At 38.3% G+C, this 27406-nt stretch overlaps 1 protein-coding gene across 1 annotated transcript; it reads right to left on the bottom strand.

Annotated features, from left to right (window-relative positions):
* Positions 14036-16156, bottom strand: LOC109235415. Its single transcript, XM_019401513.1, has 3 exons — positions 15787-16156; positions 15520-15625; positions 14036-14509 (listed from the first exon to the last, which is right to left on the bottom strand). The coding sequence occupies exons 1-3, from the start codon at positions 15939-15941 to the stop codon at positions 14231-14233; spliced, it is 540 nt and encodes a 179-aa protein (XP_019257058.1). The 5' UTR covers positions 15942-16156; the 3' UTR covers positions 14036-14230.

Here is a 27406-nt window from a genome sequence, read left to right as displayed (position 1 = left end):
CAACTCTTCAATCACCGATCCATGTTGTACCAAGGTGTCCATAATAGTCTTCTGATTCTCCAAGATTTTCTTTAATGTCTCCTCAATGTCAGAAGGAACCTGTGATGCTTGTGAGGTGGACTGCGCTGCAATAGTACTAGACAAGTCAGACAGCTTTACGGTGGCTGTCTGCATCCAGTTGTTGAGCTCACCAATGTCTGGGGGACTCGTAGTACAGATAGTCGATGAGGAGGCACGGGCACTGGCTTCAAAGCCGAGGTGGGAGCTGTGGCAGGAGCTGCAGTAGGGGCTGTGGAAGATGATGGAGGCATAGCTGCGGCACTGGAGGAAGGCTCGTCTGAAGTGGATGGAACATCAACTGCCTCAACAACTACCACAACTGGCTCATTAGACTGGCCTGCGGTGGTAGGAGGCTGAACTTTCTTCTTCGGATTGTTCGCATCCATTAGTGAATACCGAGTAAAAGGCTTCTTCGGCTTCACCTTTTTGTCATAATCCCTCTGCTCTACCTTTGCATCAGTGAGATATTATATAACAGTGTTGGGATACGGGTAGGACGAGTCATTTTGTCGAGAAATCACTAAGATGTTGTCGACATCACGACACCCACATTGATAGGGTACCCGGCCATAATAGAAGCAACTAGAACTTCCCGAGGAATCGGAAGGTGAGTCTGATTCTAGCTCGGGTCTAGTCTGCTGCAGACAAAGGTTTGCCACCCCATCGCCTCAAAACACAGAGCGCTCTGGCTGATAGAAACTCCAGTGTTAATCCATGGTGGTGGTGGTGGTGGTCCTGGTGGTGCAAGAATCTCAGCTAGCCAAGGATGGACTGCCTCCTTTAGTGCATATTTCTCCAAATACTCCGTTGGCTCAACATCCTCGAAGCCCAAGTACATGTTGAGTGTATGCTGATCAAACCTCACCTAGAAGTTATGTACTTTGGTCACCTTCGTCCCCTTTTTGATATGATCCACGTTGGTGTAGAATTCACGGACAAGGTACCTTTTGGCATCTACTACACTATGGGTGAACCACATCCACCCCTTGCATTTCCTGTACTGTCTCAAAACGGCTGGGTTGTACCTCTCAAAATTCGTAATAAAAAGTTGTCGCTCAAGAGTTAGCGACCTCACTAGCCACCACACACGGAAGCTGATGAAGGCTGCCAGGCTAACAAAGCGGTCCTCCCAAAACTTTTTCTTCTTTGATCTTTCAAGACCGACAGCTGTAGCATCTCCCCCTTTACCATCATTGGGGATATCCTGAACTGGTGCATCCTCTGCCTTAGGGACTGGTGTAGCCGATGGCTCTGAAGCCTGGTTAGCACTCTCCAATCCTTCGGAAGTGCTATGAGATGAGGACGGCTCGTCCCTGAGTTGGTATGTCCCTTCCGGCCTTGACTGTACGGCCGACTGCTCCTGAACAGAGGCTGAGTTTCCCTCTAATGCTTCCCTAGACGGGACATATGTGGCGTCTCGAAGAGATATGCACCTCTCCCTCTACGGGATTTTGCTTTCTTTCTAATTGTCTTTTGTTGGCCAAGGGGTAAGGAACTCTTGCCTCGACCCGAGAAGGTTCACCTCTCCCTTTTGATATGTTGCCGCGTCCTCTAGATCGAACCATTGTCTATATCAACAAAGGCGATTGTTAGTTGCAAATAAATGTTCAGACATACATAGGAGATATACAAGTAAAGGATAACCAGATTACACAGTGATGGTGTTCAATCAAAGCATGCTTGTAGGGAACAAGAACTGCGGTCCGCACAATTTTTTCTTCCGGCCGCAGATGAAGACTTGCGGACCGCACAATTTTGTTTTGCGGCCGCAAAAGTGAAGTACGGTCCGCACAATTTTATTTGCAGTCGCACCTCTGATACCCAACAAATGCCAACTCTCTCATGACAATAAAAGTACTATTCTCCGGTCGCAATGGTAAATCTGCTTTCTGCACATTTTAACTTGTGGCCGCAGATCCCTTTTTTCACTATGTTGCCCTATAAGCAAAATCTGCGGAACGCACAAATTCAAGTGCAGCCGCAAAATTCAAAAATTACGAACAGATTAATTTTTTCTATCTAGGTTTTTTAATTTCTTGCACAATTTGACATGGCAACATCATAGAAACATAAAAATATGTTAACCCAGTCCCCATAGAGCATGTATTAGTTAACCCATTATAAATTTACCCCCACATGGATACACAATTGAATTCTAATGACCAATTGCCTTAAAAAAATAAAAATCTACAAATTAAAAGAAAAAGATTAACATGAAATTGAAGCATACCAGATGGATGAGTGTAATAAAACTAATCAAAGATGTTGTGTGTGTGGACAGATGAAATCACCAAGAAATTTCAAGGGGACACTTTTTTTTGTTCAGAGAGTGAAAAATGTACAAATGGCCCTATTCCTCTATTTATACAGTTGGTTTGCTAAGGGAAAGAAAAGCGAGTGCGATCACTCTGTTACCTGGTGAATTCATCTCAACATCTCATTTGCTGTCCGCACAATTTTGTGTGCGGCCGCAGATTTCCTGTGCGGTCGCACATCGACCTTTTCTCTGACGGGCTAAACTTCAGAGAGTGGGTATTTTCAACCTCTCATTTGTGCGGTCCGCAAGAAAATATTGCAGCCGCATTGCACTTTTGCTACAACACCCATAATTGTGTGGTCCGCACAAATCAACTACGGTCCACAATTTTTAGAGCACTTAGCCAAATTTTTGGTCCACAATTCCTGTAAGTCACACTCATCCCGGTAGCACACCTCAAATCAAGTTAGAACAAAAATTACCCTTGACTGCAAAATAAAAAAAGGAATAAACATGTGTTGCCTCTCAAGAAGTGCCTGATTTAACGTCGCGACACGACACAGAATACCATCAATTGAAATGAATGACTGCCATGATGTGGATATCTCCAACCTTTCCCAAATAGTATTTCACCCGGTGACCATTGACTCGGAATACTTCGTTGTTTTTGTTCTTCAAGTCTAATGCACCAAAAGGTGTTGCACCCACAATTTCAAAAGGGCCACTCCGTTTAGACTTTAGCTTCCCAGGAAACATCCTCAACCTTGAGTTAAACAACAATACAAGATCGCCCATCTTGAACTCTTTGTTCCAAATGTATTTGTCATGAAGATATTTTATCTTTTCTTTGTACAAGGACGAACTTGCATAAACATGGTACCGAAACACATCCAATTCATTCAAATGTGCAACCCTCAAGTTAGCGGCTACATCCCAATCAAGATTCAACTTTTTCAGAGTCCATATGGCCTTGTGCTTTAGTTCCACCGGAAGATGACAAGCTTTTCCAAACACCAACCGGTATGGCAACATTTTCATAGGTGTTTTGTAAGCCGCCCGATAAGCCCATAATGCATCATCAAGCTTCTTGGACCAATCTATCTGATTAGCATTCACCGTTTTAATCAAGATACTCTTTATCCCTCGATTGGATACTTCCACTTGCCCACTAGCTTGTGGGTGATAAGAAGTCATGACTTTGTGAGTAACACCATACTTGCAAAGCAAAGTGTCGAAAGCCTTGTTGCAAAAATGTGACCCCCCATCTCTTATAATAGCACGTGAGTACCAAACCTTGTGAAAATATTCTTCTTCAAGAAAGCCACCACACTTCTGGCCTCATTGTTGGGTAAAGCAACGGCTTCAACCCATTTAGACATATAATCAACCGCGACCAAGATGTAGGTGTTTCCACAAGAACTCACAAAATGGCCCATGAAGTCAATACCCCACACATCGAAAATATCAATCTCCAGAATGGTTGTGAGGAGGCATTTCATTCTTCTTTGATATTCCACCAGCCCGTTGATATTCATCACATCTTTTCACTAGCTCACTTACATCCTTGTAAAGAGTGGACCAATAGAAGCCGCAACTAAGCACTTTGGCCGCCGTTCTTGCTCCACCATGATAACCACAATATGGAGAAGAATGACAAGCCCCAAGAATTTCACCTTGCTCTTCGTCCGGTACACATCTTCTAATCACACCATCTATACAAATCCGGAAAAGGTATGGTTCATCCCAATAATAATCTTGACAATTTCGTTTGAGTTTCTTCCTTTGGTTTGAAGAGAACTCATCCGGAATGATTCCACACATAAGAAATTTGCTAGATTTGCAAACCAGGGCACCTTTTTTATTGAAATAGCCAAGAGTTGCTCATCGGGGAAGGAGTCATTGATTTCAAGTCCATCATGTGGCCTCCCCTCCTCCTCCAAACGAGACAAGTGGTCCACCACTTGGTTTTCACTCCCTTTTCTATCTTGGATGTCAATATCAAATCTTGAAACAAAAGCACCCATCTCATCAACCGAGCTTTGGAGTCCTTCTTGATCATAAGATAACGAAGCGCCGCATGATCCGTGTGGACAATGACGTTTGCATCCATTAAGTACGGGCGGAACTTCTCAATTGCAAACACAATGGCAAAGAGCTCTTTCTCTGTAATGATATAGTTGACTTGGGCACTATTCATGGTGTTACTAGCATAGTAGACTGAATGGAATTTTTTGTTGATGCATTGCCCCAAAACAGCCCCAACCGCTATGTCACTTGCATCACACATGAGTTCAAAAGGGATACTCTAATTTGGAGCGGTAATGATGGGAGTAGTTGTCAACTTGAACTTCAACAATTCAAAAGCCCTCATGCAATCATCATTGAGTTGAACTTAGCATCCTTCTCAAGAAGCTTGCACAACGGGTTCACCACCTTAGAGAAATCTTTGATGAAACGCCGGTAAAACCCCGCGTGGCCTAAAAGACTCCGCACACCCTTCACCGAAGTTTGAGGTGGAAGTTTAAAAATCACCTCAATCTTTGCCTTGTCAAATTCATTTCCATTCTTTGAGATTTTGTGGCCAAAGGACAATGCTTCCTCAACCATGAAATGGCATTTCTCCCAATCATCAAAAGAATCTCCAACCACCAAGAAGTCATCCATGAAAACTTCAAGGCAGCTCTACCATGTCCGTGAAGATAGCCATCATACACCTTTGAAAAGTCGCCGGTGCATTGCACAAACCAAATGGCATATGCTTGAAGGCGAAAGTACCATAGGGACATGTAAAGGTTGTTTTCTCTTGGTCTTCCGGAGTAATAAAAATTTGGTTGTAGCCCGAATACCCATCAAGAAAGCAATAGAAAGCATGGTCGGCTAATCTATCGAGCATTTGATATAATAAAGAAAGTGGAAAGTGATCCTTCCTTGATACTTTGTTGAGCTTGCGATAGTACATACACACCCTTCATCCGGTCACCATTCTTGTAGGAATCAACTCATTCTTGTCATTGGTGAATACAGTCATGTCCCCTTCTATGGGACACATTGAATCAGAGAAGTCCATGAACTATCGAGATGGGGTAGACAACCCCGGCACCCAACCACTTGATAATCTCCTTCTTGACAACTTCTTGAATAGCCTCATTGAGTCTCCTTTGATGTTCAATAGATGGTTTGACACCATCCTTCAATTTGATCTTATGCATGCAAAAGGCGAGCTTATCCCCCGAATATTCGGCAATGTCCACCCAATAGCCTTCTTTCTCTATTGTAGCACCACAAATGTGAAATCTACCTGCACGTTAGTCAAAAAAGAGGAAAGAATAACCAGTAAAGTAGAACAAGGGCCAAGAAATTCATACCGAAGATGTGGGGCAAGGGCTTCAACTCCAAGGTAGGAGGCTCTTCAATAGAAGGCTTTCTAGGAGGAGTTGTCCTATTTTCAAGATCCAAAGATAATTTTCGGGGTGCATAGTTGTACAACCCCATTCCTTGAAAAGAGTTCACACATTCCATGAAGCCATCCATCTCATCATCATCAAAGTTGATCAAGACGGCTTCCAACATACCACCAATATTGATTGTAGCACTTGTATCATCAACAATAACATCGGTCACCAAGTCCACAAAAGAACACACCTCATTGCTATTTGGTTGCCGCATGGACTTGCACACATGGAATACCACTTTTTCATAACCAACACGGAATGTAAGTTCTCTGGATTCAACATCACAAAGAGCCTTCCCGTAGAAAGGAAAGGGCTCCCAGGAATAATCGGCACTTCATACTCAACCTCACAATCTAAAATGACAAAATCCGCCGGAAGAATAAATTTATCAACACGAACCAAGACATCTTCAATCACTCCCAAAGGCCTTTTCATAGTACGATCGGTCATTTGCAAACTTATAGAGGTGGGTCTTGGTTGTCTAATCCCCAAAGTCTTAAAAACTGAATAGGGCATCAAATCGATACTTGCCCCAAGAACACAAAGAGCTTTAGCAAACTTGGCACTTCCAATTGTACAAGGAATCGTGAAAGCACCGGGATACTCTAACTTAGGAGCCATTGAATGCAAAATTGCACTCACTTGATGAGTGACTTGGATAGTTTCAAAATTCATAAACCGCTTCTTTGTCACGAGATCGTTCATAAACTTAGCATAACTGGTCATTTGTTCCAAAGCTTCAACTAATGGCACATTTATTGAGAGACTCATCATCATTTGAATGAATTTCTTGAATCGATTCTCACTATTTTGCTTGGCAAGTCTTTGAGGGTATGGAGGTGGAGGCTTAGGCAATGGTGCCTTAGCCTTTTGCACTACCGGCTCCGCTATGTCAATAATATGTTCCCTAGACGAGTTCACCTCCTCTTGAGTATCTTCCACACTATCATCAATATCAATCCAAAATTCATCATTAGGTTGCACCACATTGTTCGGGATCTCTTATTCTTGCACCACTTGATCATCATCCGCAAGTTGCCTTTAACTTGAGGTGGGTGCATTCCCACCTCGTTCACTTCTTGTAGTAACGACCATGGCATGCCCTGTGTTGTTTCCACCATTTGGGTTTACTACCGTGTCACTTGGCAGTGCCCCCTTAGACGAGAATTTAGAGCTTGAGAGATTTTCCCCATTTGAACTTCTAAGTCGCGGATTGATGTGTTGTGTGAGGCAAGTTGGGCATCCGAATCGGTATTCTTTTCCATCATTTGCTTGAACATATTTTCAATACGCCCCATCTCGTTGTTTGAAGAACTTGAACCATGGGAAGGATAAGGAGGCGGGTTGCTCGGTTGTTGATACATCGGGGGCCTTTGAAAACCCGAACCCCGGTTCCCTTGATTGTTGTTCCATCCGCCTTGATTGTTACCCCCAATTTCCTTGATTATTTCGACTCCATTTTCTTGATTATTGTTATGCCAATTTCCTTGATTGTTGTTTCCGCTCCAATTGCCTTGATTGTTTTGAGGTCGCCATTGGTTTTGGTTTGGGCCTTGGAAGTTGTTTCTTTGCCCTTGAAAGTTGTGCACATATTGCACCTCCTCTTCTTGTTCACCATAGGAATCATCTTGCTCAAAACCATTATCTTCTTGCACATAATTCTCCACTCGATTTTGCACTCGTGGACCTTTGGTCCTCCTCTTGTTCGCCATCATGTTCATTCCCTCCATGGCATTGACTTGCTTTGGATTTTGCACTTGATTTAGTTGGGCCTTTGCTAGTGCGTCATGGTAGTTGTCAATTAGGAAATGGCTTGCCCATGGTCTTGCAATTCTTTGTGAAGGTGGATCATGTTTGGGTCACCTTGTGGAACATTGGCACGGGATTGCCAAGTCGATGACGTTTCCGCCATCTCATCCGAAATCTCACACGCCTCCGCATAAGGCGTAGTCATGAAATTCCCACCGGAAAGTTGATTCACTACATGTTGGTTGGTTGTGTTAATCCCCCTATAGAAAGTTTGTTGAATCACGTTCTCCGTCATATCGTTGTTGGGACATTCCTTAACCATTGTTCTATAACGTTCTCATATCTCGTATAGTGGTTCATTCAGCTCTTGCTTGAATGCCAAAATCTGATCTCGAAGTGTAACCATGTGCCCCGGAGAGAAGAACTTAGAAACAAACTTTTCTGCCAACTCATCCCAAGTGTGAATGGACTAGTTTGGCAATTATTCCAACCAATCTAAAGCTTTTCCCCGTAGAGAGAAGGGAATATGCCTTAGCCTCAATGCATCCTCTGAGACATTTGCTTGTTTTCTCCCCCAACAAGTATCCACAAACCCCTTCAAACGTTTGTACGCATTTTGAGTTGGAGCATCGGTGAAGAAACCCATTGCTCAAGCAAAGTGAGCATCACATTGGTGATTTGAAAGTTGCCCGCCTAATACGGGGAGGGACTATTGCACTTGCATATCCTTCATTGGGTAATATCCGGTGTGGAGCCACTCATGGTGGAGGTGGGGTTGGAGCGGGACATTGTCATGAGGCACTTAGCCTCTTCTATTGGCTTGAGGTTCAAGAGGAACCTCATAAACTTGCTTATCCTCGACGTCCACATCCCCCAAAGGAAAATTTCCGAGCTTATTGTTTGCCATGGTTGTACCTACGATTTCTCACACAAGTTAGTAACACATAAGAAAGAGAAGATATTCCAAAAACACACCCAAATATATAGCTAACACTGTTTTAACTCCCCGGCAACGATGCCAAAAATTGATGACATCCACAACACACCTCAATAAGAGATATGATACGGTCGTATGCAATAATAGTTACCCAACTATGAGTCGGGGCCGAATCCACTGGGAGTAATAAGGGGTGTCAGGAGTATATATTTGAAGCAAGTGAATGGACTACCTAAATTGTACTTCCAAACAGAGTTTTGATTTCTACTTCTACTATTACTCTAATGATTGCAAGCTAAGGTAAATAAACAAGAGATGAATGTTTTTTGATGTTTTCCAAATAGTTTAAAGGCCTAGGGATGTGACCATAACCTAGGTGTTTGCCTAATGGAATAAAGACGTTAATACTTATTTTGTTGATTGGGGTGTATTGTATCTCTCAACTCTACGTTACATACTCAATACCTCTCGGTCAGAGAGTGATTTTGCCCAATTTGGCTTTCTCAAGTCCAAATGGGTATCAAACAAAATAGTTGATATGAGCTCAAGTCGAGTTCTTACTATCTCTAGTTTGAACCCTTTAATTAGGTAAATCAATTTCTCAATTAAACCAATCCCTTGTTAGCCAAGTTGTCCTAGACTAGGTACCTCTTTCTCAAGTAAAGACTAAGTCAAATAGGCATGAATCAATGTTTGTAACCATTAATTCTAAAATTGAAGCATGAACTAAGCTAAATAATCAACACCCAATCATCAACAATCATTAAATTAATCACCCATAAGATTTACACACTAGGGTTGGGTCACAACACTAGTAAAAATCTAGCTACTCATAGCAGATTCTGAAGAAAATAAAGAAGAAAAGCTAATTAAACTCATAATGAAAGATTAAATGATGAAATCTAATGTTTAAACATCAAAATAATGTAAAACTTCCTAAAGTAGTAAAAAGAAACGGCTACAACAACTTTTAATGTTCAAGCTTGACCTAAATTTGTGAAACTCGTGTATTTATACAGGGCCAAAAATCGCGAACAAAAATGCCTCTCGGGAGGTTTTGCGGCCGCAAAATTCCACGTAAGGTCCGCAAATTTCTTCAGCTGGCAGGAAGGTGAGTTCTGCGGCCGCACATTTGGACTGCGGCCGCGAGACTTCACAAAGGCTTCAGGACTTGGTCTTTTTGCATATTCTCTGAACTTTGAATCTTTGTCAATGAAAGCCCAGCTCTGCAGCCGCACAATTCATATGCGGTCCGCACATTGCTAAAAATCCTATTGGGTTTTGCTGCTTGACTTGCGACCGCATATGGAATTCTGCGATCCGCAATTTCTTCTGCGGATGCAGAATTCCTTATGCGGACCGCACATCTTAGCTTCTACGCCCTTTATCTCCTTGTGCTTCGGAACACTCCTTTTTGAGTTGGATTTCATTGTGGGAGACCAAACTTCCAGCGTTCCTGCAATTTGCACAATTTCATTAGTTTCGGGAACACAATTCAATACTTTCGGACTAAAACAAAGGCTAAAAGGTGCTAATAAGCAGTCAAAATCCCCATTTATCAATACATCGGGAATAGCGCATGTCTCGAGAATGCTACCAAATTGCCATAGAGAACACAACAACCTAACAGAGAAAATACAAGGAAAAAGAGGCATAGTAATCAACAGGGCCGAGGTCGACGCAAGGAATGACCGGGGACGTCATCATGGATCCCGAAATGGTCGAGGCTGCGGATTCGACTATAGAAGACCATGACCCCGTTCAATTAGACCTCAACGACTACAACAAAAAGGCATATATCCGCTGCAAACTCTAGAAACCAGGTACTTACAAGTATAGTTCTAAGCCTCAGGAAAACTGTCAACATTGGCCACCACATTCTCGATTCTGACAAAAAAGAAGTTGAACTAGAATTGATCGTTGGCCTTGTCATCCATCTTCACCACCAAGCATTTACCCCCTCGGTGATGAAGATTCAACATCGTTTCCCTATAAAAGCTAGGGGAATATAGGTGTATCAAATGCCAAAGTGTCAATTCGACCCCGGCTAGCTCGGCAAAATTGGTAAGCATCTTTATAATTTTATAGACGTACGGCGCAAGCTGAGCTGGCCAAATGCTATAGTAATGACAGAACTCCTCGACCAGCGGAAAGAGAGGAAAAGAATAGCCAACTTGGAAAGGATAGGCATGGAGGTCACAATACCCGGGACGGTGGACCTGTACCGCGTCCCCTTTAGTAGGGATCAACTCGATATGATCAGGAAGGATAGATTTGGACTTGAACTCCGCTAATTCCTTTATCATCATACTGATCGAAAATCTCCAGGTACGGCCCCAGGAGCTTTGGTAAAATCGGATATGGAATTAGGGTTGCGTGAGACTATTTCTTCCACCGACAGGAAAGTTTCATCCTCAACGGTGGTGGAAACACTCTCCCTACGAGAAGGGAATAACACTGCCAAGGGAATAACACAGCTCCCCTCACCATCGTTAAAAGGCACTTCAGACATGATTCAATGCAGTGAAGTAACAAACAAGAAGGAATAAAGAAGAATATAGGTCACTTAAAACAGAAGAAATTTAGAGAAGAAGAAAGCACGAAAGAAATAAGGTGTCTTAAAAACGCTAGAAAGTTTAAACTCCAAAATCGGATTCAATGATCTCTATTTATAAAGGTCATGGCACCGAAACCGAAAATGGTTCATCATTAGCTTCAGAACCGAAGCTGCAGGTCTAATCAAAGGACACACGAAAAACAAAGCAATGCATCGGGAACATGTGTCATAATGACACATGATATTATGACATCATCCTGGCCTGTGGATGATATAACTCCAACGAATTGCCCGAGAAATTCGAATCATTTTGAAATATTAGCCTCACAGAAGGCCACATCACCTGTTCGTCATAATAACCATGACTCGTGTGGTACAATCGATTAGCTCGACCACCGACAACATGAACCGCTCATCGAACCTGCCCGCAAAATTAGCCTCAATAAGCGGAGGAACTAACTGTATGGGTCGAAATCTATCTCTAGAATATAAGTCAAAATGATATCGGTAAAGCATCTTCATGTTGCCATGGGTCGAAGTGATCTAATCAACAATGAAGGCCATGGTCGAAGAGTCAGCAAAGATCGAAGTCGAGGAGTCGTCAATACCGTTGCCGAGGTCGTGGGCCTATGACAGAGTTATAACGACTAGCTTTAAGCTAGGACCTAAGGAGAATATTCTAATGGATATTCTCCGCACTTATACTATTAGGGTTCTAGGAACATGTTATCTATAAAAAAGATAGAGACACAATGATAGGGGACATGTGATATTCATGTGTAAAATACTCTTTGACTTTAAAGAGGAGAATTAGAACTTATTGCAAGGAGAAAAACATAACTTTTTGGCCAAAGATTCTTGTCTACTGATCACTCCCAACTATGCCTTATAAAAAGGACAATGCGGTCGCTGCAAATATAATCCGGTTTACAAGTCCGGAGTCGAATCCCACAGAGAACTAAGGTTTAGCTACAGCTGTTCACTATCACCAAGAAGACAAGCTTGAACAATTTCTAACTTGTAGATATTAAGATTCTTGTGTTTAACTACTTAACTAACAAATTAAAATAGTAAATTAACAACTAACGATACTGAGGGTTATAGAAAAGATTAAGGAGGTCTAGAGTTATGATTTCCCCTATTGTCGGAATCCTTCCCGCTATGTCTTCTATAATTTCGCCTAAGTATTCTCTACCGATCATGAGCACTCTTATTACCGTAAATCTCTCCCGAGCTATTACGACAATTTACTAGACGCACTCTCCCGAGCTACGCTAGCTGGCTTTTAATACAGCTCACTTCAGATCGCACCCAAGGCTTCGTTATCCCTAATCCCGCCTTTAAACCCTCGGTTATTGATCCCCCATATACTTTGGGAGTGGTGTTGTTTAACAACTACCTAAATATGCACTCTCTCCCGAGTTATGCATACTAAATAGGCACAGCTAATTGAGAGCTCTTCAATCAACCAGAATATAAACGTAGTTGAACAAATAGAGAAAAGCTATGGCTCATTATATAAAAACATAACAAGAATTTATCCTACAAAAGGTTCTATCAAAACTCTAGACAACAAATTAGCTATTCATAATAGTATGTAAAACTACAATACTAAAAGTCATAACCAACAATTAAAAATAGGAAGAGGAAGGAAAAAAACTCGTAGAAGAATTCTCCGCCTTGCTCCCAAGTGTTCTTGCCTCCAAGGGTGTTGTCTAACCCTAAAGTAGTGTCTCTCCGCCTCCTTAGGTCTAATTTGTGTCCAAAATATGTCCTCTTCTTGTTCTTGGCCGGCCTCCTTTGTTTAATATAGGGTTTAGGACTTAAAATCCCATGTTTTGCACTTTAGTCCCTGAAATTTTCGCTTCCTGCCGCGGTTTTGCCGCGGTCGCGGTGGAACCGCGGCCAAACATGCCCTCTGATTCTTCAGTTGTCCGCGAGTACACTCTGCCGCGGTTCTGCCGCGGTCGCGGAAAAACCGCGGTTTTTCACCCTATACCGTTTGGAATTTGGAAAAACGTAAAACATGAAAGTTGTAGCCCTTTGAGTTAGGTTTCCAACCATATATTGTGGAGCCCAAATGGAGTTCTGAGAAAAAAGTTATATCTATTTTACTAGACAATGCGCAATATGCCTCCTCAAGTCTTCGTTCGTACTTAATTATCATTTGACCTCCGAACACGATCCCGGCTTAATTCCTTGAGCTTTTACTCAGACTTCAAAGCTTCAAATCACTTAAATTCATTCCATAACATCTATATAGCTCGGAATCACACCTACAACGCATAAAACACACAATTAGTGCAAAACACTAGCGATTAAAGCGCAAACTCAATTAAAGTGCAGTAAATTCGAGTGTAATAAGCGACTAAAATATGCTATTATAGCCTATCATCATCTACACTTTTCCACCAGATCCGAGAATAACTCAGATATTTAAAGGATTGTCCATTACTCATATTGTCAGAAAAAACACTCACCGGCTCCATCCTTTCTTGGATGACTCATTCATTCTATTTACTTAAATGCCATTTATTGCTATTCAACAATATTTAATGCTACAATATTTCGTTTGACTTCTTAAATATTGGTTATGTGCTGCCGCCGCTATTGAAATATATCTATGTAGCATTTAGGGCACTTCTGAGAACTTCAACTTTGAAATATTATTGTTAACTAAGATTGACCCTCATTTACATAAATTTAATTAATTAAACCAAGATCTATATTTTTTGGTCAAACATGACTAGAATCAAAGGTAAAAAAGCACTTGAGCTTTTTCTTATATATATATATAAAATATACGTATTTTATATATTTTTTGGCTAGCAAATGTTATTAGTTCGGTCGCGAGCCAATTTTATATTTTGCTATTTTGTTTTCTCCCCGAAAAGCTTGAAACATATTGAAGTGTCACATGTATCTCTGTTTTTCCCTTTTTTCCTTTTTAACTTAATCTTTTTACATGTTTTTTTTTTCTTTCTCATTTCTGTTTTCATCTAGGTTTTGTAGTTTTCACGTGATTGACAAAGTTAGTTCAGGTATTTTTGTCCAATTAATCGAAAGGTTGTACACTTGGACCTAAATCCAGAACACACATTTCAAATCAATAGGGCTACCAAAACTATCATACAAAGAAAGCAACAACATTCTGAAAAAGAAAAAGCTGTTGTAACAAACATTGTAAGTAACCAACTTATAATCTTAAACTAGGAACATTAATCTAGTTTAATTAAAGGTTGGACTTGGACATGTACTATGGGTTGTTGCTGTGTTGGCTGAGGTTGATGAAGATTAACTCTGGAGCAAGATCTAGCCATTTCCCCAACCAATGGAATCACAGGCAAGTTGTCACAGTTGCAAATTTCAACCATAAAACCATCTGGGTCGTGGAAAAATAGCTGATCTACGTATATTCCACCTTCTTCCACTAGCTGTCTAACGTACTCTATCCCCATTTGTGTGAGCTTCTTTTCCACTGCATCTATGCTCTCACACTGCTTATCAATCAATCAAACTTTAATTAAAACATGAGCTTGAGTTATATATATATATATATATATATATATATATATATATATATATATATATATATATATATATATATACTGATAGTATAAATAATTTATACGTTAAAAATGCAGTTGGCTAGCACTCCTATGTACGTATAAATAATTTATGTTAATAATGCAGTTGGCTAGTACTCTCTCCGTTCAAGTTTACTTGTCCACTATTGACTTGGCACACCCTTTAAGAAATAATAAATAACACGATAATTTTACTATTTTCTCCTATTTATTATACGTTGAAAAATAAATTAAAAATAAGTAGTACTTAATAAGAAGGGTAAAAAAAGGTAAATTATTCATTGGTTTTCTAAATCTGGACGAGTAATAGCGGACATCTAAAAATTGGACAGAAGGAGTATGTAATTACTCTACTCTCCCATTTACCAAACTTGCTATAAAAAGTTACTTTTCGTTATTGTATGTCTAGTTAGCTATGATTCATTATTTAGTTCATATTAACCAAATCTGTCTCAGTCCAAGTAATTTTTTGGCGGATTAATGACATGCTCATTTATTTAACATGTTCAAATTCAATCTTATCCTCCCATCTGTTATCCCTAGTCGAATAACAGTACTAATATCTAAATCCAATACGTATTATTCACACATTTTCTCTTTTCTCTGTTCTATATCCTCTTTATGATTTCTATTTATTATGAATGGAGATGACAATTCAATCTGTAATTTTCTTTTTCCCTGTGTAGTTCCGTTTGGACGAAAACTATTTACTCCTCTGTAGAGAATTAGAGGCGTGTACATCAACAAGTAGATGTACAATTTGTGTTAGAAAAAATCACAAATTCTTGTAATTAACAGCACACGGCATTATCGACAGAGTGGTTGAAACTTTTAACATTATACAAATAACACGATCATGCATCAATACTATGAAGCTATTAGAAATATACAGATGAAATATTAAAAGAAAAAATAATAACCTGGAAAGATATATGATTGTCCTTGGGATTAATTTCAGTTTTCTTTGGCAATCTTTCTGGATCTTCAGACTGAAGGAGATGAATCCCTATCCCATGACCAAACAACCTACCAAAATTTTGACAAGGATCTATGGTTAATTATTTATAATTGAAACGGATTATATCATATCATATCATATCAATCGTGCTGTTTTATATTTTTACTTTTTTCAAGCTTCCAGTCCCTAAAATAATTAATGTTAAAAAATGAATGTTGCATAAAATTACCAAGCGCCATTAAAATTGAATGATCCAGGCCTCCTAACGGGGACAAATCCAAGAACATTCTTGTAAAAATCAATGGATTCTTCAACTGATCTGCAAACAAGGGATATGTGATTCAAGGATGTCAAAGCTAGTGGATTTCCTGTATTCCCCTTCATCTTTTTCTTTTCTTTCCCAATAAATATCGGATGAAGAGACTAAAATTAAAGGAACAAATTTAGAACAATTTTAAGAGGAAAAAGATATAAGGAAAGAGAGGGAGAGATATTAAGAAATTGAGGGGTATGGATATATTTGAATGTTTTGTGAAAATAAGAGAGAACGAGAGAATAGACTTAAATTTAGAAGTAAGCCAAAAGTAAGAGAGGTTTAGTAGCAAATATATAGAGGCGACTCGGAATTTCTGAGCCACGTGTGGGATAAAATAATTAATGACACGTTGGTTGCTGAGTTGGACCACTGCTGTAAGATATCAACTGTTGGATCTGAAAAATAAGCTTTGTCTAAGCTATATATGTTGTTGAATTCTTCTCCGTGTCCGTCATACTTTCCCCTTCATAGGGGTCTGTCAAGTGGAAAATATTCGGTAATATTCCACTAAAATTTATCCATAACTTTTGTGTTCTTATTGTTTGGATAAATGACATTTTATAACCGCTTTTAAAATAATATTTTCTCAGTTTTAATTTATGTGAACCTGTTTGATTGGGCACGAAGTTTAAGAAAAAATGAAGACTTTTGGAATCTGTGGTCCTAAACAAGCCAAAAAGGAGCCCAAAGTATTTGTGTGGTTATAAAAGCTTCTTATTAAGGGTAGAATTATAAGTTTAAGCTAAATTGTTACCAAATTTAGAAAGGGGTCATTCTTTTTGGAACAGACCAAAAAGGAAATAGGTTCACATAATCTGGAACATAGGAAGTAATATTTTTTCATTCTGAATTTGAGATCTATGGTTAAGATCGGAGAGATNTATATATGTGTGTGTGTGTGTGTGTGTGTGTGTACGTACTTCTACGATTGTTGAATATAAATAGTTTTGCCGCAGACCAGAAGTGATCTTTACCCTTATTTTTACTTGCATAATTAACGGGATAGAAAAGAGAAGTCTAATTGATAATAATGACAACCATCTAGAGTGATTAAACAAAAGGATTACAAATTTAGAGTGGTGCTAGTAAATACGGCACAAGAGCAAGAAACTTTTTTTCTAAAAATTAAGAGAAAAGAAACAACAAATTGGAAGGTTAGAAGCAAAGCGTTCCAATAATTGAAGGAAGTGTATCAACAACTAGGATTTTGAGAGAAGTGTTGGGTTTGTTATTTAATAAATAATAACAAAAGAGGTGTGAATGAAAAATGGTGGAGGGATGACCCGCGACCCGGTCTAGCTCGTTTTTCTTTTCCGGATTAATTTAAATTCGTTTTAAGTTTCCCGCAAAAATTTCCAACAGCCATGACTGTTCTGAAAGGTTGCAAACCTCTTCAGAGGGTCACACCTGTTCCAACAGCCATGACTGTTCTGAAAGGTTGCAACCTCTTCAGAAACATCACCAAGTTGGCTATAAATAGACCTTCAAATCCCAAAATATTTACTTACAAAATTTTCTGAATCTTCTTCTTCTTCTGCACAAAATATTCCAGTGTGTTTTACGACCATCGAGTGGTTCGCCGATCACCAGAGTTTTAGATACCGATACACTGGTGAGTTAAATCGTTCTATCCTGGGAGGATATATTCCAAAACCTCGGGTACTTGAGGGGAATAATTTTCTTAAGGACACACTGTGTATTCAGTGGGCTCGATTTGTTCCTTCAACGTTTCAAAAATTATTTTGAAGTTCGAATATTATTTTCCAGAATTGTTTCTACTAACTTTCTGTTCTATTTTTCAGAAAGATTACTGTTTTATTTACTTACAGCAATACAGATAAATAACAATCTTAAGGAAATTATATTTATTATATTCTGTATTCTGTCTGAATTTTACTATTCTGATTTGAAGATATAAAAACTTCATCAGGGTATTGAAATTCAGAAAACGATTTGAAGAACATAAAAACTTCATCATTTTTTCTGTAAAACAGTATATAAAAACTTCAGTTATTTTTATTACGTACTGTTTATTAATTACAGTATTATTTACTGTTTTGGTTTTGCCATTAATTGATCTCTTCTGTTGTTCACTGTAAGAAATGGCAAATGAGAATGGAATTCCTTCTGCGACTGTTGGTGCAAACGACGATAGCCTCGTCACGCCGCACTGCTGTTCCTCCGGCCGGGAAACCGGGAAAGTCGTAACGTTTGGATACAATTGTTTAGTAAACAATGACATGCGAGATTTGACCAAATAATATTGTCAAATGGTTTCAAAAATTAATGAGTGTAAACAAATGTGTTTACATTAAGAATACTTCAAATCATATAGTCATTATTTGATTATATATGATATGTTGATGAAATATTTAAAATGTGGGGGCTTTTAGCTTATGCATGACAAAAGCCAATGTTAGACGTAATGTCTAAATTATATAATTTTTGAACTCCATTGATATAGTAGTTGGTAAAGTCATCAGTTGTTTAGTCTTAATAAAGACTAGTTGATGAAACTACTAATTCGGAAGTTGGTCACATGCCTTTCTCGAAAGGTCATTTTCTTTAATGAAAATTTATATTGTTTAGTTCTTTTATGAAATAATGTCACTTTGAAGGTTGTGACTTTTCATAGAAAGATACGTCTGTATAGACATGACCGTTCATGAACGAATATATTAATACGTTGGTCTATAATGAGGTGAACTAACCGATGAACATGACCAAAATCCATTGCAACTTGGATTTGTTTCATGAATGGAGGTGCTATAATTTGCATATCATATAGACATATGAATGAATAGCATACAAATGCTTGAAAATGGCGGAATGATTACGAAATGTGTTATATATTAAAAGGTTGTGGCCACAACTGATGCCAATCATTCCCGCTGTTATTATAATTACTACATTAAGTGTAGTCAATAATCTGATATGCAATCGAAAATCGAGACGTATTAGTCTACAACATAAGGAAGTTTGCATTGAACGTTCATGACAATGAAACGAGTTTTGAAGTATTTGAAATATACTCCAAATTATGCTTTGCACTACAATAAGTATCTCACGATAATAGAGGGGTATAGTGATGCAAATTAGATCACCGGTTCAACCGATTCTAAACTGTCGGTGGATGAGCGATGTCTTGGAAATCGTCCAAACAAATGTGCATTGACCGCTCTACGGTGGAGGCTGAGTTTATAGCCTTAGACAAGGCCGGTGAAGAAGCTGAATGGCTCCGGAATTTCTTGGAAGATATTCCATTTTGGCCCAAACCTTTGGCACCTATATGTATACATTGTGATAGTCAAGCGGCAATAGGTAGGGCAGGGAGCGTTACGTATAACGGAAAATCTCGTCATATCCGACGGAGACACAATACCGTTAGACAACTACTCTCTAGTGGTGTTATCACAATTGACTACGTAAAGTCAAGAGATAACGTGTCGGATCCACTTACAAAAGGCCTATCTAGAGAGGCAGTTGAAAGATCATCAAAGGGAATGGGGTTAAAGGCCTAGGACAAGTCATCATGGCGGTAACTCTACCTAGCAGACTGGAGATCCCAAGAGCTAGGTTCAAAGAGATCAAACAAAGTTATGAATGACGGTTCAACATTGTCAACTAACTCAACCCATTCTCGTGATGAAGACAATGTTCAAAAACGAGGTAAAGCATTAATGCTTTTTTGATGAGTCAATAAAGCTTAAAGCTTTTTAATGATTTGCTAAGTCTGGCAGGATATGACCAGATAGTGTGTCTTTAGGACTACACGTTTAGGAATCACCTATGTGAGTGTGAAGTGTAAGCCGCTTCAAGGAGAATGAAAGTAAAGGCCCATTCTCTAAGCACTCATGAAACCAGGCGGTGTTCATGGCTGAAACGAACACAACCATGAGAACCATAGATGGTTAAGGATTGATTGTGTGACTTATGTTGTCTAGGTATACAACAAAGCTCGACGGTTCAAAGATATCAAATCTACCGATTGACCGAGTATATCCGATATAAGTTCACTACGGAAAGTTTAAAGGGAAACCCACTTATCCAGAGGCAATCAATTCTTGCTTGTAAAACACACACACGTCCGTGCATTCCTTTGAGTTTATAGCCATTCCCCATTCATGTGGGGGATTGTTGGGTTTGTTATTTAGGAAATAATAACAAAAGAGGTGTGAATGGAAAATGATGGAGGGATGACCCGCGACCCGGTCCGGTCTAGCCCGTTTTTCTTTCCCGGATTAATTTAAATTCGTTTTAAATCTCCCGCAAAAATTTCCAACAGCCATGACTGTTCTGAAAGGTTGCAAACCTCTTCAGAGGGTCACACCTGTTCCAACAGTCATGACTATTCTGAAAGGTTGCAAACCTCTTCAGAAACATCACCAAGTTGGCTATAAATAGACCTTCAAATCCCAGAATATTTACTTACAAAATTTTCTGAATCTTCTTCTTCTTCTGCACAAAATATTCCAGTGTGTTTTACGACCATCGAGTGGTTCGCCGATCACTAGAGTTTTAGGTACCGATACACTGGTGAGTTAAATCGTTCTATCCTGGGAGGATATATTCCAAAACCTCGGGTACTTGAGGGGAATAATTTCCTTAAGGACACACTGTGTATTCAGTGGGCTCGATTTGTTCCTTCAATGTTTCAAAAATTATTTTGAAGTTCGAATATTATTTTCCAGAATTATTTCTACTAACTTTCTGTTTTATTTTTCAGAAAGATTACTATTTTATTTACTTACAGCTAAGGCTGTATGTGGTCCCGGGCCCGGGCCTAAATGGGCTTAACGGGCCGGGCTAAACGGGCCTGGGCTTAGCGGTCCCGGGCTCTGGCGGTCCCGGGCTTCGTGGGCTCAACGGGTAGGACCAGCCCGTGACGGGCCTAAGCCCATATGGTCCTGGGCTAAATGGGCCGGGCTCGTGGGCTTAGCGGGCCTAACGGGCTTTTTTTATTTCCGGCCTTTTTTTTTTAAATTTTTTTTATTTAGGGCAATTTCTTGTAAACCATATGTGTATGTATATATATAAATTGCTCTTATGCATGGCTATATAAATATGTGTGGTATATATAATATAGAAATCTAATTATTAAAGTGTTTGACGAAAATGTAAAATAACAAATCAATAGTAAAACTAAATTGGCATGCATAATAAATTAATAACAAAGTACAACATGAAGCATAAATACGTCTAATAATTTTAAAATAACACAAATTGTTGAAAAATCTTAAAGACGAATTTGCGGATAAATACCCTCAACACAATACTTTATATGCCTCCTTAAAATGCCTGTGGTACACCCTGAACGAAAATTTAAGACTCTTCCACAGTTCTTGCACTTTAATATTTGGCCTTCTTCATTTTCTTCAAGCACTTCATAGTATTGCGACACAAATAAGCGCACTCTTTCCGAACGAGGCATGATTTAACTTGAAAATTGAGATTGAGACTTGAAGTCTTGAAAATTGGAGATTGAGAGATTGAGAGAAATTTAGATTGAGAATTGAGTATTGAGTATTGAAATGAAGAAGAGGGAGGGGGGGTACTTATAGTGTTAGAGAAGGTTAGTTTTGTAAATTTTTAAAAAAAAACGGCTATTTGTGCAATTAATATGACCGTTGGTGGTCATTGGTGCAATTAATATGACCGTTGGTGGTCATTGGGGGTGGGGCCCTCATTTTGAAAAATCTTGTTTTGTAGTATATATAGTACTACTTCTTCATGTAAATATAATATATATAGTATACTAGTATAGTATACTAGTATAGTGTACTATATATTGTATGTTATGTATATATATTCCCTTATATATTTTCTTGTAGTATATATTGTATGTTATGTATATATATTCCATTATATAATTTCTTGTAGTATATATTATATGTTATGTATATATATTCCCTTATATATTTTCTTGTAGTATATATTATATGTTATGTATATATATTCAATTATATAATTTGTTGTAGTATATATTGTATGTTATGTATATATATTATAGCTTATAAATAATTGCAAGTTAAAGACAAAAAAATATTGCGAAGAGATATTCAAGGCCAAGGGTATGTTTTATAATTTTTATTACCAAAAATGGCATATCTTTCTTAGTCTTCTTCCCCCCAATGGAATGAGCACAACAAGGTACTAATACCACCATTAAAAGGAAAAAAAAACTAAAGAAGATATGCCAAAGTACAAGTTACACCATAATCTACATTGTATCTCTAACAAATCTCATAAATCCTTCAAGGTTCGGAGGAGGTTCCGTTGGTGGTGGCGGAAAAGAAGCTTGTTCATCACCGCTTCCGGGCGAAACAGCATCCTCCGCAAGTTCCGCTATCATTTCTTCATAAGCTTCGTCTATCTCCGGTTGTGATTCTACAAGTCCAAAGTTTCTTCTTTCCGAGCGGATCCAATCTCTGAATAGTACTGATTTTTCCAAGCTCTCCCTCATAGACGCTCTATGATCACCTATTTGAAGTCTTGCTTGACTGAAAGCGCTCTCTGATGCAACTGTTGAAGCTTGAATAGATAAAATATCCCGAGCCATCCTTGCAAGAACCGGAAATTTTTTTTCCCTTGCCTTCCACCATTCCAAACGATCAAAGGTGCTGTCTGGATTCTCCTTTTCAAGACCCTGCGACAAATGAACTTGAAGCTCATTTAGATGTGAAGTCTCATCAAAATTATCACCTTGAGAACCCCCAAACTCCGTCCAAGATTTAAGTGCTTTTAGGCTCGCAGCTCTTTTAGACGATTGTGAACTAGACGAAGTAGGGGTTGGAACATTTGGCCTAGCATGATCTAACGCAAGTTGATAAGCATTATAAATTGTTTGAGCATTTATTTTAATTGAGGCTTTTGCCTCTGCAAGTGTAGAAAATTCCTCAACTGAAAGATCTAAAGCCTTATAAATATTTGTGTACCAAAAGTGAGGACCTCCTAATTTCATTGTAGGATTTAACAATGCAGCAACACCATAAATAGGGGGGATAGGGAAAAAATATTTTTTAAACTTTTCTTTCATTGCATTTATAGCAAGTTTATAAATTTCCCCACCCTCCGAAAATTCAACAAACAAATCACATAGTGCTGCAATATAAACTAAACAATTTGAAATAGTAGGATAATATTGTCCAGAAAATGCATTTGTAGCAATTTGAAAATGTTCTAAAAAATCTATAAGAATTTTGACATTCGTCCAATCTTGATTTGTAAGGATTTCATCATCATCCTCACCACCAACACGAGCATTAAACGTTGCATTAATTGGGTTTCTATATTCATATGCAACTACTAAACTTTCGTACATATAATTCCATCTAGTTGGACAAGGTTTAGGAACCTTTCTTTCTCTAAGGCCAAATTCATCACATTTTTTAAAATACTCTCTAAGTCTACTTCTACGGTTTGAATAAAAAAGCCAATTAAGAGCCATTCTAACCTTTTCAATTTCTAAATTTAAAATTCTCATACCATCACCGACGATTAAATGGTAAATGTGACAAATACATCTCACATGGAAACAATTACTAAATGCAGGATTTAGTGTTGTTGTAAGTATGCCTATAGCACTAGTGTTACTAGAAGCATTATCCATAGAAATTGCCATTATTTTATCTCTAATGCAAAAATATCTACAAATATCTGCAACGGTGTTAGCAATAAACTTACCTGTGTGACGTGAATTAATTATTCTATACGCAATAATGCGTTTTTGCATTATCCACTCCTCGTCTATCCAATGACTTGTAACAGTTAGATAATCACAGTCATTATTACTTCTACCAATATCAGTAGTAATGGAAATCCGATTAGTTATATGAGTAAATAAATACCGCAAATATTGTTCATATTCAATGTTTATATTTATAAATATCGCTCTTAACTGTTGCGCGAGGCCAACCTTTATAAGTAGGATTAAAAACTTTTCTAATATAATACACAAAATTAGGGTTAGAAGGAAAAGTATATGGTAAGCACATAACGGTAACCATCTTTGCTAATTCTTCACGATCTTTATTAGGATCGTAATATAAAATACCACCGGTCACAGTGTTAATTCCTGGTTGAACTAGATTTTAACCTGTACTAGGGTTAACCGCAGTATCTACACTTGTCCCCTCTTGCTGCGCTTTCATTTGTAAATATTTAACTTTATCTCTAGGGTGTGTTTGTATGTGCCTAGCCAAACTACCCGTACCGCTACGGTCTCCAGTATATTTATGCGCCGGCAATTTCCCACAAGTTTTACACTTAGCCTTATTTTGTTCTCTTACTTGAGTAAAAAAATTCCAAACTATTGATGTTTCTAGGCGTTTAGAAGGTTGTCTATTAAAAGTAGGGGTTTCTACAGGTGGGTCGGGCGGGGCATCAGTTGGGTTATTAACAGGACTAGTAGATGAATCATCTAAATCCGGTTAGGTTTCATCTACATCCTCATTTTCCTCATCATTTTCTAAGATAGTTTGATTAGGATAAAGAGCATTCATAACTTCTTCATTTAATTGTTCACCTTGTGCAACATTATGGCAAAATTCACTATCGGAAAATTGAAAACAAGGGTTATCACTATCAAGAATAATAGGAGCAGCAGGACGGGTAATAGGTCTGGGTCGGGGAGCCGGGGGAAGGGTAGTAGGTTGGAGACTACTTTCACCAATTTTAGCTTTTCCCTTACCACCAAATATTTTTTTCAAAGAAAATGCCATATTAATTACAATTATGCAAACTAAACACACAAAAATATATTCTTAAAAGTTAAGAGTTGGAGCGAGTTTACCGAACAATTTCTTGAAAATTGAAAATCGTTGAAGACTTGAAGACTTGAATACTTCAATTCACCAACTTCACAATTTTTCACGAAATTGCAATAATAAAATAAGCAATTATAGAAGAGAAATTAGATATAGATTGAGAGAGATTGAGATAGATTGATGAATTGGTGAGTAAAAATGAAAGAATGAGGGGGTATTTATAGTTGAGAATTGGGGAAAAGTATAATTATATAAAGTTTGGGGTTAAAATAAAGTTTGGGGGCCAAATGGCTATTTTTTAAAGTTCCAAACGGTTGAAAATTAAAGGCCAACGGCTAGATTTTAAAATCTGACCGTTGGCTATTTTTTTAAAAAAAATTTTTTTTTTTAAAAAAAAATAGCCGTTGGAGCCCGTTAGGACCGTTAGGCCCGGTTGAACCGGCCCAGGACCGCCTGCCGGTCCCGGGCTTAGCGGTCCCGGTCTCGTTGGCCTCGTGTACAAGACCGGCCCGTCACGGGCTTCCTACCCATTAAGGGACCGGCCCACCAGGACCGGCCCGCCGGGACCGTTTAGCCCGTTAGGACCGCGGGCCCGGTCCGGTCCCGGTACCAGACCGGCCCACCAAACAGCCTTACTTACAGCAATACAGATAAATAACAAGAAGTACTCCAACACAACAATAAAAACAAGATAATTCATAAACCACTATCTTTTAGCGGTAATTAGCTATCTATAGATACCATTTGCTATATTACGGATTGTAGATACGTTTTCTGTTGTGATAAGATGTATTAGATGTATTTAAGCTACTGTATTCATGAATACAGTAGCAAAAGTAGGCGTGAATCAGGGAAGTCCAGCTAATCAGTTGTTGTATTCGAGTGTATTCGACTGTATTCATGGCGTGAAACATGGGATTACAGCTGGACAGATTATTGTATTCGACTGTATTTACGTCGCGAAACAGGGGATTACACTGTTTTTAAACGGAAAGTGAATCAATTAATATAATAGACTCCTAATATAACTTAACAAACTCAATTATAACACACAAATTTTGTGTTTCCAATTATAAAAAAGATTTTCAACCGAAAAATACCCAAAAAATATAGCAATCTTCAGAGAAATTATATAATACATCTAAATACATAAATTATATTAATTAAAAAATCATAATAATACATTCATGGCATATAGCGAGACAATGAATACAATAAAATACATAGAATACAGCGGGATACCTTGAAATACAATGAAAAAAAGATAGTGAATACAATAAAATACAACGAGATACATTGAATTACGATAAAAAAAAGACAATGAATACAATGAAATACATAAAAATACAGCATGATACGTTGAAAATACATTGAAATATATTAACAGAAAATCAAGTTGCTCGCGAATACGAGATGCTTCAGCACCATTGGAATCCATTACGAAAGGCAGGAAGAATCTGAATATAGTTCCCAAAGACGCAAACTTTGGCTTGGGGTAAAAATTCCAATTTAAAAGGAGGCTGCTGGGCTGAGGGCTCGCCTCTAATAAAACCCTAACGTTTATTACTCCTCTTTATATAAGCTCCTTCATTCCCTTTAGGTTTTACGCAGATTCCTTTTTCTGACTGCTTTGGTTTTTATACTCCTCCCGCCGATCTTATTCAGCTATTCCATTAGTAAGCTTTTCCCCTTCTTCTAAGAAATAGGAGATTTTGAGATTGAGCATCGTATTTTCAGGGAATGGGTGAAGAGAATGGCATGTATCAAAGTAGAGAGAGAAAGAAAATAGTGTAACTGAATAGCGTATTTAGTGGCTTAAGGGTAGGAGGTTACCAAAATTAGATATTTTGCTATAAACATTAAAAGGTATCTATAAAATATAATTTTTTAAATGGTATTTATTTAAAATAAATAAGGTGTTAACCTTTGCTATAGGAGGTAAAAATTCCTAAAAACAATTGAAAAATTAGAGAAATGTGCTCTAAAACAATAAAAGTCAGATGTGTACAACTTTGAATTAGGGGAGAATGTTGGATACTACAGTCAGACCTCTCTGTAATAACACCCCCATATAACAACTTCACTATAAAAATTAGTTTTTTCGGAACCAATTTTTATGTTTTGTTATAATATATGTTCTCTATAACAGAACTTCACTAAAACATCCAAAAATATTCGGGAGCAGACGAGGCTGTTATAGAGAGGTTCACTACTAGAAATTCGCTAAATACCGACCAGAAAAACCGATCAACTTTGATCGGTTATGGCCAATTACCGACCAAAATGCGGCCATATTCGCTTGGACGGTATTTTGATGGTCGGAATGGATTACCAACCAATGTTGGTCGAAAATTACCGACCAACGTTGGTCAGTAGCTTAAAACGACCATCTGACTAATTTAAATGATTTACCGACCAACTTTGATCGGAAACATATTTTATTAATTTAATTTTACCGATCAAAGTTGGTCGGTGTATATTTTTATTAATTATTAAAATTAGTAAGACTGGCTACTGCCTTCGTTCTTTCCTCTCCATTACCTGCCATGTTCTACTATGCACGCAATAAAAGACAAGGTTTTGTGTTGTTTTCTTTTAGATCTGAAAGAAACTAGGATTTTAACTAGAATATTCCCACAGACGGCGCCAAATTGTTTGACCAAAAAATGATAATCTTCGGTTAAACTAATTAATCAGTTATTAAGGAGGGTTAATCCTAGTTAAAGCTTATAACTTCAGATCTTGAGTTGACAGTACGAAAGGTATGA

Source organism: Nicotiana attenuata, chromosome 12, assembly GCF_001879085.1.
Source record: "Nicotiana attenuata strain UT chromosome 12, NIATTr2, whole genome shotgun sequence".
NCBI lineage: Eukaryota > Viridiplantae > Streptophyta > Magnoliopsida > Solanales > Solanaceae > Nicotiana > Nicotiana attenuata.
This window is presented reverse-complemented; position numbering and strand designations above follow the sequence as displayed.

What these genes read in the sequence shown, in the direction of transcription:
- LOC109235415 (XM_019401513.1), bottom strand. Translation starts at nt 15,941, where the DNA reads ATGAAGGGGAATACAGGAAATCCACTAGCTTTGACATCCTTGAATCAC. An exon ending in TTCAATTTTAATGGCGCTTG is followed by an intron (nt 15,626 to 15,786) that starts GTAATTTTATGC and finishes AAATTTTGGTAG; the next exon opens with GTTGTTTGGTCATGGGATAG. An exon ending in ACAATCATATATCTTTCCAG is followed by an intron (nt 14,510 to 15,519) that starts GTTATTATTTTT and finishes ATTGATAAGCAG; the next exon opens with TGTGAGAGCATAGATGCAGT.